At 33.7% G+C, this 20241-nt stretch overlaps 1 protein-coding gene across 2 annotated transcripts; it reads left to right on the top strand.

The window, feature by feature from the left end:
- Positions 1–3676: 3676 nt before the first annotated feature.
- Positions 3677–14151, top strand: LOC105339846 (luc7-like protein 3). 2 transcript variants are annotated; one of them, XR_010707488.1, is made up of 12 exons: positions 3677–3827; positions 4521–4587; positions 5074–5113; positions 5204–5342; positions 5521–5598; positions 9845–9940; positions 10423–10593; positions 11161–11402; positions 11612–11940; positions 12119–12275; positions 13332–13430; positions 13987–14151. XR_010707488.1 is itself a non-coding variant. In XM_066065619.1 (11 exons), the coding sequence occupies exons 1-10, from the start codon at positions 3693–3695 to the stop codon at positions 12232–12234; spliced, it is 1413 nt and encodes a 470-aa protein (XP_065921691.1). In that variant the 5' UTR covers positions 3677–3692; the 3' UTR covers positions 12235–12275; positions 13987–14151. The 2 variants fall into 2 exon arrangements, 1 of the variants encoding a protein (XP_065921691.1); XM_066065619.1 differs by lacking the exon at positions 13332–13430.
- The last annotated feature ends 6090 nt before the right edge of the window (positions 14152–20241 follow it).

Here is a 20241-nt window from a genome sequence, read left to right as displayed (position 1 = left end):
TAACTATACGTTTCCGTAAGAAATAGAGGGAATAGTACGTACTTGGTGGATGTAAATATAATGATTATTAACGAATGATTATTAACGAATTCCTATTCAAACACAAGAATGGCGACAGAATTAACGGATAAGGGTGCTCTATCTCTTTATAGATCTACAGTCAATGTCTGCTTTACTTTCCAATGTTTATGGTTTATATAGAAGAAAAGAATAACTCTGGAAAAAATACTTGCAACAATATTGTAATTTATAAGTTATAAAACTCTAATCAGTACGATGCCAGTGGGTCATCAATCGTTATCTATGAAAAGAAAAAGCAAATGATGACCGTGTATGGAATATTTTTGTATGGAATTCCGTATACGACATGCAGCCAACTGTCAACTGCTAACTGCTTAATGCGTACTTCCAACAGCTTACTGCTTACTGCCAACGGGTCTTGTCTCAGAAATAAAGTCATAAGTGGAATACAGTTTGCTTAATGTTTCTGACTATATATCGATCTTGTAAAGAAACAGGCCTGTCAGACTGGTACTTTATGTTAACCATTTTGAACATGCATCTCTTTTTCAATTTTTTTTTATCTCCGTTTGGAAAGCCGCGGTCGTTAATTACATGATCATTGCGATAAATAAGCATTAAATAAGGAATAAGGAATCATTCTTTGAGTATTATGAGGTGATAATTTCGGTTAGGGCGTGATCAAATCCAATAAAGCCCGAAGGGCTTTATGATAGATTTGATCACGCCCCGACCGAAATTATCACCTCATAATATTCAAAGAATGATTCCTTATTATTTATATTTATATAATTTTTTGCCATCGTACGATTAAACATTTAGATATAAATGAGCAAACCCCGCTGGCGCCTCAATTTGGCGTCATTTGTATTATGGGTTATATAGTTCAAAATCGATACGTAGTGTTATCACAGGCAAAGACACTGGAAAATGTAAATATATAATATTACATGTATAGATATTCTTGACATCGTGAAGGTCAATCTGTGATTTTATAATTAAACGTAATTTAAACTGAAAATGTCTCAGTGTATCAGAAATGTGATGATTATGATATGAAAACATTATAAACTGTGGAATCATTTAAATTCGTAGGGGGCAATTTTCGTGGTTTGTGGGATTTTTTATTATTCGTGGGGATTTGATTCTTGGATGGGTCGTTTTCAGTTTCAGTAACTTTCAAATTTTGTTTTCAGTATGCTATGATTGACAGAGGTTCATTAAAACGTTAGTTTTTCTCACTGTTTTCGTTGTAATGTGAAATCCTTATTTGCATTGCTTTGTACGCGATATTATTACTAGTTTATAGTATCCCCATGCTCAAATTGCTGCAAAGAAAATTAAAACTCTACAGTGTAGTGGTGTGTGTTTAACATTTATGATTTTATCTTTACATAAATTATGTTACTTCATTAAACACTGAAAAACATTATAAGGTTCCCAAAAAGTTCCATAGCCTCGTGCAACTTGCCTCGTGCAAAATGGTACATTTTTCATATCGCAACAGCCAAATACATCTGGGTTGCTATACAAATCAAAGTACTGAAGAACTGACGGGAATTGATTTTGTCGATGTTTATTTATTTTAAAATCAATGATATGTTTTTTTTTGCATGACAAGTACACGTATACGTAGTTTCTAATTTGAATTACGCATATTTTTATAATATGAATTTTTGAACTTTTTCGACTAGAATGTCGAGAAACCTCCATATGAATCATGTTAAATAATATTTAAAGATAAAATTAATTCAATCAAAGTATGTATCAGTGGTAGAAATATTTCTCGAAAATTGTATGGATCCAAGCAATATTGAACTATAGTCTCGTTTAACCAAACGCTCGGCTGACACCGTAAATCTCCGACAAGGGTTTACGGAGACAGCCGAGCGTAGAGTTGAACGAGACTATATTGAACTCTGGCGTAGGAATACATACAACTATATACAAAACATATTTAAATTGTTCGTACCATTTAAAATCTGACTATTTTTAAGGTATTTGTAAATAAGTTTCCTTGAAAAACAATGCTTTAGCATACTTTACATCGAATGTTCATCAATTATTTTCAAGAACTAAGTCTTGTCAGGAGCAATGATTTGTGCTGAGGTCCAAACACTGTTTCACTTTCGGTTTGTCCGAGTGACTGCATAGGAGAGTTGATTAAAAATCAACTCCCAAAAAATTGGACGACCCGATGTGTTTTGTTTTCTAATTATATGATTTTTCTATGTGTCCATCACTCTTTCAAGGTCATTCTGGATGACAGGAATGAAACAAAATCTCAAACATTCTGAATGGATAGCACCAAACAAATCAAGAAATCCACTATCTCTCATGTCTTTTAAAAGTGGTATATAAACACGAGTTAATGTACTTAAAATCATGTATGTGATGTGTTTTCATACGTACTCGCGTAGTTTCGGGTCACGTGATCAGGTAATGTAAATAGTAGGATCATGCAGTGGCGTGGCACTCTCATGAAGCTCGCTCGCGGTAGTTTGATTTAAGATAAAACGGCAGATGATATGGAATGCAGTGATTATGGCTGACAGAGATGGTTGTTAAAATATGTGTTTAATATGTGTAAAATAAAATAAACGCTATCAATATATCAATCCCTCCATCCTCACATAAACGTCTGCACATGCACTTAACCCAATATAGAGGGAAAAGGAATTTGGCAGTAAGCAGTTGGCAGCCGTATAAGGAATTCCATACATAGTAATCTCCCGTTCTTTGTATACACTTGTTTGAAATAGCTATCTATCGATGATCCCTCCATCCTCAAATAAATGTCCCACACGCGCTTAACCCAATCAAGAGGAAAGGAAAGCAATTGGCAGTAAGCAGTTGGAAGTAGGCAGTAAGCAGTAGGCAGTAAGCAGTAAGCAGTTGGCAGCTGACAGTTGGCTGTCGTATATGGAATTCCATACTTTTGTCCTAACTTTTATCACAGTAATGATCAGAAACTATTTTTTTTTTATTTTCATGAATATCATCACCACGTACAGCACCAATATTCTGTTTTTGAAATTGAAACGCCTACGCTAACGAAGAAATGACATCGTTACAGTTTTTCAACGGTTTAATTAGGAACATTATCACATTTCTTACACAATAATTTGTATAAGTAATTAAAAGTCATATATATATATATATATATATATATATATATATATATATATATATATATATATATATATATATATATATATATATATATATATATATATATATAAATTTACTTTCCCTCCCATTTGCAAAATTAATTTTTAAAAAAGTGGCATAGATTGGTTTGCAAATTTTTCTCATAGGTAGGTCGAATATATATATATATATATATATATATGAATACGGCTTAATAAATGACTCCAATTCTGGGGCTGTGTAGTAACTGAATTGATACAAATATATATTAATTTTTAAAGAAGACAGGCACCTCCGCTTTTCTTTTGTTAGTGTATGAAAATGTTAAATTAGTTAAGAGAGGATATTTTAATTAATTACCACCCCTACACCTTCCTTCCCGTTTGAAAAAATGTTACGATGCTATTAGCTAACTGCAACTCTATATGATAAAATTATCTCGATTCTTGATAAAAAAAAAAAAAAAAACCAAACAAACAAAAACTGAAGCTTCGGTATTTTAAGTCGGGTTCGTTATTTCGATGATTCGTATAAGCCCACTTCCATACAAAATGGCTTCGCACGCGTTAGCGCAAATGCTCGATGAGTTAATGGGCAAAGACAGAAACTTAGCCCCTACAGAAAAAAGAGACCAAGTTCATTGGAGTGACCCTGATGTGAGGATATTTTAACTTTGTTCTTATCTTTAATGAGTCTTACTTTTCAATGAATATATTTTTAAGATTTTGGAAAGGCGCCATTTTGATTTACTATTACTTGGTTACAGTAAAGAAAAAAATGTGAAAGAAATTAAGTTAATATCTCTACAAACTCATATAAAGTGCCAACAAATTATATGTGATAAAATACATTAAGGTTTTATTATAAATTTTAACATCCCACTGGTCTGCCAAAATATATATATGGGTGTTTTTTAATTCAAGTGTGCACAAGAGTCAGCAGTATTATAGCTATGAGTGTCTTTAAAGTAAATAACATCTACATTTAAGCTACATGATGCTGGCAAGCAATGCAACAGGAGAAAAATGACATTTTGGCAAATTCTTCTCTAGCCTAATTTTAATCAGGTGACGTGTAGAACCGTCCAAACAGGATGTAATGATAGCCTGAATACAAATTGGAAAATGATATAATATACCCAATGTTTTATTTTGCAAATATTTTGTCATCTTCTTAAAAGTATTTTAAAGAATAAAGTTAAAAATACCAATGTGTTTGCAGCGTAACCAGGACAAAGCCAATAAAACAATCACATTTTCACTATCAGATTCACTGGATAACATGTACTTAACATAATCATACCATACATAATGTAAAGAAAGTTTATTGTCGTAATTATTATGTTACAGGTATGCAAACATTTTCTGGTCAATTTTTGTCCTCATGAACTTTTCACCAACACAAGAGCAGACCTGGGTAAGTTAATCAAGTTTTCATTTATATATTAAAGATCAATAAAGGCATTGACAATTTTATGGGATTGGTGCTCTGTGAAAGTTGGCCTAGTAGTTGATCAAACAAATTGCCCTAAAATTTCCATTGAAAATCTACTAAAGTATAAAAAGCAATTACTTCAAACTGTTGTGGAGGAGCCCTTAGTTCATATTGTTTGTGAGTCTTTTTGTGTGCAAGTTGTTGCAAGGCAAACAGACCGAAGGTGATTATAAACACAAGAAATAACGCAATCAAATATAACAAAGTTCAGCTATTAAGTATAGTAGTAACCAAAGAATATTATAGTTAGTTTATATATATATAAAAAATATAATTTTAAATACTGTAATTGAATTAAAAAAAAATGTAGAGCAAAGTGCAGCAATATGACATTGAATATTTTTCATGTATGATAAAATTATTGTTAATAACGTCTGTGTAAAGAAAAGAAAATATTTTTTTTTTAAGGACCCTGTACAAAGCTGCATGATGAAGCCCTTAGAAAAGAGTAAGTGTAATGAAATAGTATTTAAAATCAAAAAAGTTAGAAACATCTGAGTTGTATGCACTTTAGTTACTTGAACTCCAACTCGTGTAGGTACACCAAAAGTTCAAAGTCTGGAAAGATGGGATATGAAGATGACTTCCTGCGATTTCTACAGGGATTGATATCTGACGTAGAGAAAAGAATCCGCAGGGGACATCAGAGACTGGCGTTGAATAATTCTCAGGGCAGTGTAAGTGTGTTGAATGAAAGATACTAATGAATGATCCAAATTTATACACAACTAATTATTTTACACCTCTACAATGTACAAATAGAATCCTAGTAGTTGAAACGGATGTTTATTATTTTACTGATGTTTCATGTGCATTCTGAATATTTTCCTCTTGTTTTTCTTTTCAAAACTTTAGTTGAGTAGCAATTTGAATTCACTGAAAGATGACAAAATAAAGATGCTTACAGAAAGAATTGCTGATCTAGTACAACAGGTATGTTTTCTCTCTATTGTGAAAGACATTATCTCATGAATTAAAAAAGAAGAAAAAGAAAAGGACCTAGATATCTAACCTAGCTAGCAGCTTGGGTAACAGTTACCATCTTTAATGCAACCCAGAAGTTTCAGATGCATAGTGGTTTCAAAATTGTCATGTTGTAGATGTATCTTAGTTCTGAAACTTTTGGCTTACTCTGCTTTAGCTGCAGGTCTGTAGCTCCTGTTCTGAAAAAATTTGGATGGACAACCTGGGAGCTACAGTGCCATCCATTGAAAAAAATGTATAGTTATTTCGCACAAAAACGTGTGCTATTTTTCGACTGATTAATTTTATTTATAAGCAAACTATGTGAAAACAATTAGTACCATTAAATTCTTCATGAAATTTTCTTCTGATATCGTCTCTTAACTTGCCTCTGATAGTCTATTAAACACCAACACCATCCCTGTAAAGTGAAGTGGTGCAGTTTGTTTACATGTAAAAATGGTGACTCTCGGTGTCAATGTAAATTTGACATACTTAAAGCTGCTTGGTCCGATTTTTATATCAAATTTTGTGACTGGTTTTAAATGATGGGTTTGCTAGGTATGTGATAATAAAAGACATTGGAGTAGTTTTCATTGTCAATCAAGCCATATTTCAATGAAAAAATAATGTTCAAAATTTATTTTGAAAACAAACGACACAAAAAGGGTACCGCGTAATTTCGTCTCATATTTCGTCTCCCTGGCATGGAGACGGCTATGATAGTATTACGACTTTGAAATGATGTCATCGCTATATATATAAAGGTCATAATGTTTTGGCAAATCAAAATTGAACCTGTGTACATTTAGTTCACTAATATTTCTGAAGTTTGCTTTGTTTACTTTCGATGCATATCATGCAGGTTGAATAAACCTAATCATGCGGGGGACGAAACCAAACGGTTCCCTTTTCTAAACATTCCCATGATGCAGTTTGGTTTGTTTTTTCGTTTGCCCAAAAAGAAATTATTTTATTTACTGTGAATATTCTCTAACTTTGAAAGGAGACCGACTCTGCTGGTGTAAATAGACGAAAGTCCGTAAATTTCTAAGATATTTGGTTTGTATAGAAAATTATTTGATACTGTAATAGCGAAAAAATCGGACCATGCAGCTTTAATTTACAGAGGTCGGTAGCTTGTTACGGAGAAAGTTTGAGCTACATGTAAGTAAAGAGACAATATCGGTAGTAAATTTCATGCAGAATTTGATGGTACATATTGTTTTCACAGAATTTTGCGTGTAATTAAGGTTAATCTGCCCAAAACTAGCGGACGTTTTTGTGCAGAACTAATACACAATTTTTTCAATGGGTGGCACTATAGCTCCCAGGTCGCCCACCTGAACTTTTTCAGACCGGGAGCTACAGACCTGCTGATAACTCTGCTTATGTAGAAGCTGGGTTGACATGTCTTTGAAAAGTAAAGCCTTATTGATCTCTAACATAACCCTCTCCCGTTCATTTGAAAATCTGATCATCTTAACCCCTTCAAGTGCTTTATGATACAATCGATGCCAATTTTTACATTGACGCGACAGGCACTTGAGATATTAAAGATCACTTTAATACATTGGAGTCTCATGCTTACAGAAACTTCCTTAATATGTACATTTTTAGAATGCTTTAAGGAATATGTGTCATATTCAAACAAGATTGTTGTTAACAGTCAAGGATTTTGGGTGTTGTTTTTTTTCCTATTAACTCTTTTCCCCTTAGAGGTGTCTATCCTTTAACCCTTAATGACGCGTTTTGACGACCCTGGCCATATCCTTAATGACGACTTTTGACGCACCCTATACACAGCTCTTAATTAGACCCCTCAACACCTGTTGTTTATTATAAACATTGACTGGTATACACCTTGCCATGTATACGGATGGTTGTTCACTCATTCTAAATAAAGATATCACGTGATTTACCTGTGTATGGTGGCGTGATGCTTTACTACAATAAACAAAGATGGCGGACTACGATGCGGACATCGCACATGTTTTCACTTTTTGTTTATAATCAAGTATAGAGGCAGAATTTTCTAGATTTATTGGTAGTGAGATTGAAAGATGAAAGCCAGATGTCAAATTCATGCAAAATTTTGTGGAAAAATCTGTGTAGTTACAGAAAACGGAACACAAGGTGTGCATTACCTGCAACCCCTAAATACACGAATATACCGGTAAATTTGTATTTTTTCAAAAAGTCAACACACTTATTTAGTTAACATGCTAGATTTATCAAATCCTCTTACACCATTTAACATGTTTATTGAAAAAAAACCGTAAATATAAGTCTGAAAACGATAGACATGAATTGAAAAGTCAGCCACAGGTACATTTAATTATTTACTATCAAAAAACGAATTCCATGATGATAATGGAATCTTTCTATAAAAATTATTAAATAATTATTTGTAATATATAAAGTTTTAAATATGTTTATCAAGTATCTGTTGTGAAATTATTCTTAATAAAGCTTTAATGTAGAACACTCAGTTTTATTTTCATATACCTGTTAGCACCTGTATTGCTTTATTAGTGACTTAAAATAAAAATTTTTCAATGAATATTAAAATTTTAATTTATTACAAATCCATTGATATATAATTTTCTATGTGTTTGATTTGCTAAGACCTGTAATAAGTCTATTCAAAAACACACACCAGCTGTTTTCAGTTCATCTGAAAACAGTCTAAGGGTAGCCCAGGGTAGAGTGTTAAGGATATGGCCTATGCGTCAAAAGGTGGCATTAAGGGGTAAAGAGTTAAGGTAATCGATGTATAACGACCACATTTTGTACATAATAAATGAGTGGTCCGATATTCTTAATCATGATATCATTTTGAAGGTGTTATCAAATAAAAATACTCCACCAAAGGAATTTTCAAAATTTTGATTATGGTCCAACTAATTACACCTTTAATTTTGCATTGAAGTCTAATGGCAATGTATGTTTTATTAAGATATTGTAAAAAGCAACTTAAAATTCGTAAAACTCTCTTGGTTAATACATGCATAAACTTTCTCTTTATTAAAATATGAAATAAAATGAATCATTTACTGCAGATATTTTGACGAAATTAAAATTTTCACTTTTTTTTTTTATCAAGGGGAGATAACTCTTTAAAAAAATTTTAAGGTGCAAAATGACTGGCTCCTTATATGTTGTCTGTCATGTGAATTTGGTTCATTTCACTTTGTTAGGTATCTAGCAATACATATTTAATTAGTTTAAAATGATACAGAATTGTTTAATATCCTTTCATTATACATTGAATACCTTAAAGGAAGTGAACATGAAAAAATTAATTGTTGCTTAATAAATTTTAAAAGCCTTTTGAAACTTAGAACTGTTATTTCATTTTCTTTGTGGGGTTTCTTAACTTTACTTTTTACTAAATGCTCTAAAAATCTTAAATTCTCTCTGATTTGTTTTATCTTAGATCTTGATCAATGCATGATACGTATGCCGGTTCAATTTATGCTGTCAGAGAAATAACAGAACTAAGACACATTTTAAAGATCAGGATGCTAAGCAATGCACCTTGTGTGCTCATTTATATAGCACACATTATGTTCAAACTCATAACAACATATTAAAAAAATCCCGAGTGCAAGAAAAAATAGATCACAATAACACAGAACCAGGGACATTCCATTCTAGTTACATGCAACATTAACTGCTGATGGGAATGCATCATTCTGAAATCCAAAATCTTCCTCCATAAACCTTGTTTCAAAATAATAACTCTTTACATCCATATCAAATTTCAATTGACATTTTGATGATGGTATTTTATCTCTGTTACTAAGGGTGTGTAAAAATGCAATGTGTCTCACTAACATCAGCATTTATGCTGCCCTCTCTTAGGGTGCTTAGAGATAACCCAGCAGGGAGGTAATGATTTTAACAATATGATAGCGCTCATGGATTGCAAGAATTAGTTATTCTAAGTGGTATATCTTCTTACTGAGGAAAGCTGTGTCTAAATGGTTTTCAGATATCATTATATACATCAAACAGACAAATTTGAGCCCTTGATAATTTTTCCATGTTCACTTCCTTTAAAATAAAAAGTCTATGCATAGGAAAACAACAGCTTGACAATTTGAATTATTACTAGTAGTTGATTATTATTGAACTGTTAGGTTAATATGGTGTTTCCTTGAATTTGATCTCCTCAAATCTGATCAAAGCAGAAACCGCTTCTTTCTTTTAGGCAGAAGAATTGGGATGTGAGGGGAAGGTGGAGGAAGCTCAGGGGATGATGAAACTGTGTGACCAGCTGGAAGAAGAACGCAGAGATTTGGAAAGTGTAAGCTGAAAAATATGATTGTTGTGATCATGGTGATCACTTCCATTGTATATTGTGTATGTAGGTGTTGGATGATGAAAGTGCAGGGGTCCTGAAATCAGCCATAGCTGTGGGCTGACTGTCTCCTGTCTTACATGTGGTAAAACAGGAGATGGGAACCGCAACACACTGAAAAACACCTACAAAATCTCTTACAGAAACTATTTACATTTTGGGAATCCACAGGGAAACTTTTCATGTTATTATTCTCAAATGCTCTTCAATTTGTTTATTAATACCGTACATGCTCTTTTATATGACATTTAATTTCTTATGTTTGAAAATAAATATTATTATATTTTAAAAATATCCAAGAAAGTCTTTTGTTAAACAAAGACCATGACATCCTTAATGTCTTTGATAAATTTTATTTGGGGTTAAAATATTAGGAGGCTGTAAAATTAAAAGAAGTGTTAAAGAAATTGATGGACTGGTATTTACAGAGCAAGCTACAGCAGCAGTCAAATGAACCTGAGAAGACGATGGAGGTGTGTCAGGTGTGTGGAGCCCTGCTGGTAGTGGGGGACGTCCAGCAACGCATTGATGAACACCTGATGGGCAAGCAGCATGCAGGCTATGCCAGGATCAGGGCCTTCGTCGAGGACTGGAAACAGGTCGGTGTCTGTAATTGTGGTGGGTCATTGCGATTCATAATGTCGTTGTTGGAGCATTCCAACAATCTAACAATTACTTCAGAAGATTAAATTCATTAATAAACGTAGAGCTGTTTTAACAAGAGCTTACACTTTCTGTGGATGTTACTATCTAGTTTTCTCATCAAAACAAGCTGTCAAATATTGACCTTCTTTCTTCTGATTCACTGAGCAGCTCATAAATATTATATTCATAAAATGTCCAAAAAAAATTTCCCCTAAGATCTGCCTGTTGTGTAAAACAGACGCTGTTTTAACTTGGATATACAGCCCTAGATGAAGCTGGACAAGTGTCATTGTGTTCTATCTATTCATATCTTAAAGCCAATGACCAGACAGTTAACCATGAGTAGACCCCGCCCTCATTGAATTGAAGCTTATCACGTACTGCCCAAAGTTCAAGTTCTTGATAAAATGGCTTTGATATACATGTACCACAATAAGTTTATTTTGGGTAATGATTTCCTTATGGTGCAAAGATTTTCTTTGGTAATTCATTGATGATTTTTCCTTGTTGTTTATGAACAGAAAAAGAATCAAACTGATGAAGAAAGAGAGGCCAGACTTAAAAAGGAAAGGGAAGAAAGAGAGAAAGAAAGAGAAAAAGAAAGAGAAGAAAGACGACAGAGAGAAAAGGAAAGGGAAAAGGAAAGAGAGGAACGTGAAAGAGAAAGGGAAGAACGGGAAAAGAAAAGACGAGAGGAGAGGGAAAAAGAAAGAGAGAGGGAAAGAGATCGCTCCAGGCGTAGAAGATCACGAAGCAGAGACAGGTATGATATCGCCAATTAATCTCTCAAATAAATTTTTCATTGAACAAATAATTTTTATTAATTTGGGTAGATTATTTTCTTTCTGTTAATGTAATATATATATTTTCTCTGTGTTTATGCAATATGATATTAAGTGAATTATGATGTTTTAAACTAGAAGTCAATTGAATTGAAATCTGTGCATGTGTAATATTAATGTCTTTTGATAGGCATCGTAGATCAAGGAGTCGAGGACGTAGATCTAGAAGTAGGTCAAGAGATCGTCATCGTTCCCACCGCAGAAGGTCAAGGTCAAGTTCCAGATCTCGCACAAAGGATCGTGACTCAAGGCGCAGCAGCAGGAGCAAGGAAAAAAGTAAAGAAAGACGATCTCGTAGCCGAGACAGAAGAGAGTCTAGGGACAGGAGGTCCCGGAGCAAGCGATCCAAGAGTCGAGAAAGGTCAGATGACAGAAAGTCAGGAGACAAGAGGGAAAGGTCCTCAGACAGAAAATCAAAAGAGAGAGAAGAAGAAAGTAAAGATGAAAGTGACAACAAAGGTAAAAGATGGCAAATTTATTGAATAACACTTGCAATTTGTAATGAACAGAATTGAATATTATTTATTTTTTTGAGACATTTTTTGTCAGGTTGCAATCTACATACAACTTATTTTTGAATAGTGTTGACAAACAGGTGTAATGATATTTTAAAACGTTAAACCATACTGTTGCATAGGAACTGAAATGGTCAATTCTACAAATGATGAAAATGAACAAGAGGAGGCACAGCCTGAGAATACTGAGAGCCAGGATGCTGTTCCCAATGACACTGAGGCACAAGAAGACAATTAGAAATTGAGGTGACATAATCTGTGTCAATGACACCTGACCAGGTAAGTGATAGCCGTGCTGGACTTGTTTACATCTTCCTTTCAGGTCACAGGTAAGAGGCCCAACCCCAGCCCCGTATTAGATAGATAAATGTCTTTCATTGAACGATTTAATCTTTTTTTAGACTTTGAGTTATTATATTCCAAGTGGAGTCTTCTGTGAGTAGTAGTCAAGGAAAGTTTGTAAAAAATGAAAGATTATTCAATTGTAAATATGACCTCCTGACCTGAACATAATTAACCATGAAGGTTTTAACATTGGTGATGTGGACTGTTTTGTATTCAAAACTAACCAGTGTTTTTCTCGTCGAGACTAAGAATCATAAGTTTAGAGTCTGCAGGGCAGGATGGCTCACATTCTCTCACTAAGCGGACCAATTTCAGGATGAGATATACGTGTTTTGTTAAAATGATTTCAATGCAGGTGAGAGTTAAAACTATACAATGGATAAAATAGGCTTTTCATTGAAAACACAGTCTTAGAATTGCAATTATTTTGTGAATATACTCTCTTTTCTTTTCTTATCATTGTAAAATTCATGCAAGTTCTTAAGTAGTATCAAGAAACAGAAAGTAGGAATCCCAGTAAAATAAAAAGGTAAGTTTTAGACGTTTTAGTAACCAAGACATAGAAGAACTACAGACGAGATTGAGGAGGAGGAGGTATTCAAGGTGTTGTCAAATTCCAGCTGTATAACGTGATAATTCTGCATGAGAAACTTCATGTTCCGCAAATGATAGGACATGGAGGACACTTGGTATCAGAACCTGGTTTTGGGGGGCTTTAGAAGTCGTTCGTTTGTTAAGAGAGCTGTATAAAATGAAAATAAAAGGTTAGTGAATAAATGGTTGAATAAGATAATCCACCATAGAAATTGGTGATACACAGAGAAACGTTAAAAATGAGGTTAGTGAAGCACTCTCACGGCTGCTGCTGGTACCTTCCGAAAATGCGTGAGCGACATTGCATGCCCAAGAAATTCCAAGGTTAGTGGCATCTGGATGTCAATGTCACTCCAAAAAACAATGTACATAAAAAGATGATGCTTCTGTTTTCAGTTTCCTTGATACCTTTGCGAAAATAGCTTCATGGTTGTGTAGAAGCTTGGATTGACTATACTGTCAGTGATACTTAAAAACATCTCTATACATTGCCAGGTATGCCTGTAATGAAAGGAACACTGTGTTGGGTGTATAAAAAGGGGTTATTTTCATTTCCTGATAATTCATCAAAGATTTTATTTTATATTTTTTTTTCTTTTTTTTTTTACCAACATTTAAAAAAATTATCAATAAAACTTGTTTGAAAAAAAAAATGAAACAATTTAATTGAAGTATAAAGAAAGATACAACAAATTATGTTTTCAAAACTTCTCTCCTTCCAGGAGTAATGAAAATTAATGATTTATTTATGATAATAAATGGTGAATTAATTGATAACATTTCTAGTTATGAATTTAGTGTGTTCCTGCATGGAAGAAACCGAATTTCTGCGTATGTTAATTTTTTGAGTTTTTCCAGAGAAACTTTTATTTTCTAAATAGGTTACTCTGAACTGAAATGGTCCAATATTGCATTGTTCATATTCTGAACTCTAGGCTTTTGGAGTGTGCCTCGATTATTTACATACATGTTTTATGATACAATATATTGATAAGTTAGCTTCAACTTTTATACAATAAATTCTGAAGATGATTTCTGTTCTGTTTTGCAGGTGAGAACTTCGAAGAAATTATCTCATGTATACCTATGGACATTTTTCCAGTATATTCCTGTTTGAATTAAGAATTAATTTCTGTATTGTTGCCAAGCTTTGGATAAACTTGTTTACATATCCAACAGTGAACTGTTTGTTTGGAAATAAACTTTCTTGTACTTAGGTCTGATTTATAGTTATTACTTTGATGAATGCTAAATGGTTGAGGTGAAATAACACATCATCACAAAATGACTGTCCTCTGATCGAAACGACATTTCGTTTTATTAAAATGATTATATAGAAAGCTACATATTACTAGCTCCATAGCCGAGTGGATAAACTGCCGGGCTTGTGATCTGTACATCCCGAGTTCGAATCCTGCAGAGGCTTTTGTTGTTGCTTACCGATTTGATTCTTTTAGATTTTCATTTTTTTTAACCCCAATCTGCAAAATTTTTTGTTTATTTGACATATGAACAGTTTATATATATTATCTATCATAATCAAATAATTTACTGCTAATTTGAGTGACTTTTTCTAGGTGTGTTATTCCACCTTAAGTTGAGCTTGCATTTTAATGAGGTCTCTGGGACATTTCATATATTGGAGGTTCTTATATTGGATGTTCCTTGACGGCTCTTGTAATTTTTGTGATAGAATAACAGTGACATTGAGATCAAATTATTAGTAAAGATTAATTTTCCCAATTTGATGGTTTTCTGAATAGTTCTTTGGACTTTCTGTCGTACAAATTTTAAGTGTAGAGCATCAGGAAGATCAACGTTATTGAAATACATGTAGTACATGATATGATGCATGAACTAGTTGCTCAAGTGGAAATATTTGGATTAACAGACTAAAATACAGATTTGGACTGCAAAGCATTAGTAATCGATTTGTGTCTTTAATTTCTTAACGCGGCTCGATTAAAATTTTGATGTGATATTCACATTTCAGTTTTTTGTAAAAGGAACATTTGCGCATGCACTCGACGTTGGACATCTGCAGTTTCCCAAAATAGAAAATTGTGTAGTGCTTTACCAGTTCATGCTCTAACGTTAAATATATTTCCTATGGGTGGAGTGGTGGTGCTTTAATTTTGAATCGTTTCGGCTTTCTGGAGAAAGTGTCGTCGATAAAAACATTTTATTGAATTGTTAATTTGATAACAGTGTGTTTTTATCAAAGGCACTTGGCATTAAAAAAATATATATCTTTTAGTAATAAGATTATTCCCTGTACTATTATTATGATTTGACTGTCAAAATGGCATTCAGTTTGGACCTGAAATTCCACGAAAAACACAAGTTTGTCAGAACCTCCGTCTCCAGATGCATTTGGTATCTGGTACTAGCTGGTGTCTGGTATGGTGAAGGCTAAATTTAAAAAAAAAAAAGAGGCGTGTTCCCTCCATATCCGACAGACTGTCGACTGCAGGCTCAATATAAACTCAAACATCTTTTAAATTAAAATAAAGATGCATTTTGGAATTCTTTCCTCGAAATGTTTATATATAATTAACCTATGGAATTAGTGGAATCGTGTAATTGAAGATGTGCATACATGTATACTGTGAAATAATCATTGTTCGTGAGGGACCTATGTTCGTGGCTTTCGAGGATAACCTTTGCCCACGAAATTACACCCCCCCCCCCCCTCCGAACGTTTATATACAAGCATTTGTTTAATATTCATTAAATCTACGAAATAAAGTCCCCACGGACCAGGAAAAATTTGGCTATCCACGAACATTGACCCCCCCCCCCCCCCCCCACGAACAGAAATGATTCCACAGTCGTTGATAGGGCTCGATTATCGAGGCCATTTTTAGACTATATTATCACTGTTTAATTGAGAACTTTGTAAAAAGATATCGGAAATTATTCAAAATTTTAAAGCTTAAATATAATAAGCATGTATTTTTTTTTATTGTACAAAATAATAGTTTAAGGTCTAAAAAGATTTTTCTTAGATTTTTAAGGTAAATCTGGTGGTTATTTGTTGTCCTTTAGATGAAACCTTTAAATAATTAAGGTAGTGTGTATTTGATTTGCAACCTATTAAATCTGACATACAATTGGCGAAGAGATTCCGGAACTCAAGGGAGAATGCAACTATTTGTACCAATGCAGAATGTTGTTTTGTGGTTCATTAGAGGGGAGTTGTAAAGGTAAATATTGCAGAAAAATGTTGCATAATCTGTTGATTTTTTTCTGCATTGCCTTCATCATTCATGCCATATGAGTTTATAAATTAATGTTAATACCTGAAAGGCTGATATCAATATTCAGTCTCGGTTGTTTTTCGACGAAAAATATGCCTTAGAGAAAATCTATTTTAAAATATATTCATTGAGGAAAACTTTTGTTTTTCGTAAAATACATCGTTCTTGAAAAATCTTCCAGCAAGAAATCCTATTTTCTACAGATCCGACAGTGGTTTGCCTGCCGAAGTTCATTCATATTTTCGTTTAGAAACTAATTGGCTGATATGGGACATATGCTTCAGATATCCTCTATAAATTTGTGGCCACGAAATAAAAGTTGTTCTCACGAAATAAAATTCGTTGTCGTGAAATTAATTTCGACTCCCACGAATTTTATATATTCAAATGAAATGACAAATGAATGACGAATAATACGTCTAATCTTTCATCTTCAATACTTATTCATTCCCTTGAAATAAACATTGTATCTTTAGAGGCAACACTCTAGATAATAGACAAATAAACAAGAATCAGGTGTGGCTCATGATTTCAGTTACATTTTACAGCGTTGTCTACACCTAGCTTTTTAAATAGCGTGTCTATCATTGGGATGTACGAGTATAAATAATTCGATGAAGTCAATTAAGCCAAAAGTAAACAAGAACTTTTTTTTGATGTGTTTTACGGGCCATTTCAATTATGGATTCAAATAAATTAAAAAAAATATTTCACATTTTTTTTTTCAACAAACTGCTTATTCCTATCTGAAGTTCTAAAAGTAATAAATGTAAATCATAATATATAATATGCGGCTTCATAGAAACAACTGACTTGTATGTTGACAGTTTAAACTGAAGAAATATATCAAAGAAATATATTACAAGTTGTACTTATAGTGCTTCTAATGCAATTCTCAATTTGTTACAACAAATAAAATTAGTATGAACGAAATTTATTTCATGGCAACGACTTTTCTTTCCTGGCCACGACTTTTATTTCGTGGGAACGAATTTTATTTTGTAGCTTTTGTAGCTACGAATTTTATTTCTTGGGAACGAATTTTATTTCGTGGGAACGACTTTTATTTCATGGCCACGAATTTTAAAAAGCTATCTCAAGCATATGTCCTAAGGGGGCCACCGTAATTTTGAATTTTCCTCGTTCTCATTCACATTCCATTCCACGGCTGCTCCGATTGGCTCCTTTTTGCTGCCTTGATGGAAAAAATCTACTCGAACACGAAGTTGAAGCTAAAAGATTGGCTTTTCTATTGGTGGACTAAATATACTGAATTAAATTCTTCGAGTTCACCAACATTCAATGATTATAAAGACCGACTCAGTTTTAATTTAAAGGGTGTAATGTGGAAAGGGGGAGGGTAAAATTTGTTGACAATGCTCATGAATAACGTAATTCAGTTTTCCTGTATTTTCCATTTGGAATTACTTCTTCATATATTTTTCAGTATTACAGTTCTTTTCTTATGGTTTGCATTGCATGCAATGATGCTGACGCTATAAATGTATGACGCTATTCAACGTTTTGATGCATCTTACATTCGATGCATGCCTTTCATTTCAGTCAAAGTGGAGGATAAGTGAAGCATTTGTTAAAATACAAGTAATTGGTGTAAACATTATCATCAAGACAAGCAATACAATAAAATTATAAACACAATTTTTACTAAATTTTGCTAAGAAGTCTCTTTTCTGCTCAAGGCTTCTTAACATAAATGGATTTTCAAGATTATCTAAAATGTGGAATAATTATCAGAACTAAGTTCCTATTTAAATAAATGCCGGAAATTACTTAATGATGAATTAACCAAATGTCAAGTTGCAGTCTAATCAAATGTCATATTTGAAGTTGTAGTCTAAGGGTCTGAAATAATTCTCAATGGGGAATCAAGCTGTGTTTCTGAATGATATTTTTTGTTAACGTTGGCAATTTCTTGTTGAAAATTTGAGAACAAAATATGATAAATGATTTTGAGGACATATATCTGCAAGGAGGATGAAACGGCCAACATACCAACTGACAAAAAATACATGTATTGAGTTAATGTTATTTATAAAGGAAAACTAATCTAAAATCTGGTTTACACTAATGTCAATTAAGTTCATTAATTAATACCATTTTTATTTATGTACGCATATTTTTCTAAGTGGAAGATCCGCATAGACTTACAAGTCGTTCGATCATATCAATTGTTAAATTATATTACACATGTATATCCTTTCAAATGACGGAAACAGTGGAATTTACATGTTTATTAGATTTTTCTCAAACTTTTAAAATTAACTATGAATTAAAACCTTTTTTTTCGTATGTACATGTACAGCCATATAACCTTGTATACAACTATCTGATATGATTCCTATAATGGTAAATGCTAACCCTGCCATTAAAGTTTCCAACCCACATCGTGTCTCCAAACAAGGACAACGAAATCGGAATGGAGAAACTGTCTTGTTGGGGTGTAAGTAGCTTGAGGAACTGTCCCTCGCTATCTAATAGGTGCAGTACATTATTGGCGGGATCAGTCAGGATGACGTTGCAGTTGTCGTCTGCAACGACATCGGTCGGGAAGAAATCTTTTTCCAGATTCCTACCTGTGTATACGGCGAGTTTTTCACCGTCATTTGATATCACATGAAGAATGCCCTTTTTCTCATTTAGATAATCCAAGACACATATATCATCGTTTTTTCTCTGTATCGCTTGTCTAGGGAGCGTGAACATCCTCGTTTTGCGATCCTCCCTGTATTCATAGTCCCGTATGACCTCCCCAGATACTGCCATTAGTCTAACTAGTCTTCTGCTTCTCTCGTTTAACGAGAATTCCATGGAATTGTCTACCAAAGTCACCAATAAATAATCATTATTTGCTAAACTGATACCCTCTGGCTCCAAGGGTGAAGTAGAAATTTCACGTTTGAAAGTTTCCGATGACGTAATAATGGTAATTGATTGCGCCTCTAAGTGTGTTGCTATTATTTCGTTGTTTGGTCCAAGTGTAAATGCATCGCATTCGTTTTTCAAATCAACAGTCCGTAACACTTCTCCCTGAATTCCAACTTGAACGATTTGGGTTCCTTTCTGCTCGTACAACCAGCTCGTTACTTCGCTTGATGCCAAGAGAGAATTTATACCGTCTGCTCCAAAAACAAACGAGCTTGTCTCTGAAAGGCTAATGTGATCTGAATCTGCCAAAGTTCCAGCCAAAGATTCGATCAAGCGCATGTCGAGGCTTTGCCTCTGAAAATGCAGTGAAAAATTGTAAGACAATATATCAGTTCTTGGTCTAGATATGGTTTTCTGTGAGTCCTCCAAGGAAGAAAAACTTTCCACATATTGATAATCAGACATTTTGCCCCTCTCCATCGCCTTGCAAGTTTTTGTTAAATAGTCCGCCTTTTGCTCGAGTTTTGATTTCAGTGCATCCAGAGCGACATTTTTACGCGACAAGTTTTCTGATAGTCTCTTCTCCTGGTCTTTTTTCATTTCTGTGAGCCTCCTCGCGATGTCACTGTAATGCCGACTTAAGAGCTTGGACTGGGTTTTGTACTTTTCTTCATTCTCCTCTTTTAGCTTATCAATGGTGTCTATCCTCCTGTTCAGAAGAGGAATATCGTGCTCCCGAATATCCTCGAAAATTGCCTTAGAAACATTCTTCTTGTCGTTTGCTAACTTGTGTACAGACTCACTGTTGTGTTTGACATGGGAGAGACGGGCACACACCAGACAGAGAAATATTTTACAGTCCATACAATACTGGTCAACCTTTCGGTTGTGCTGCTCACATATTTCGACAGGACTCTGGGCCATAAACAAGTATGATTCTTCCAGCGTGTAAGCCATAAGTAAATCCTAACCGTCATCACAGATTACAATGCTGAGTACAAGGAAGGAAAAGATACAAAAGTCCACCTCGCAATTTTCCTGAATTTTCAGTCGCCTGCTTTTGTGCAATGTTTTGCATTTCCTTATTTCTTATCTGGGTTTTATTAATGCCAATTTATTTGAATCAATACTATTGAAACACATGTAGCTGAAAATGCTGT

Source organism: Magallana gigas, chromosome 7 (assembly GCF_963853765.1).
Source record: "Magallana gigas chromosome 7, xbMagGiga1.1, whole genome shotgun sequence".
Classification (NCBI taxonomy): domain Eukaryota; kingdom Metazoa; phylum Mollusca; class Bivalvia; order Ostreida; family Ostreidae; genus Magallana; species Magallana gigas.
This window is presented reverse-complemented; position numbering and strand designations above follow the sequence as displayed.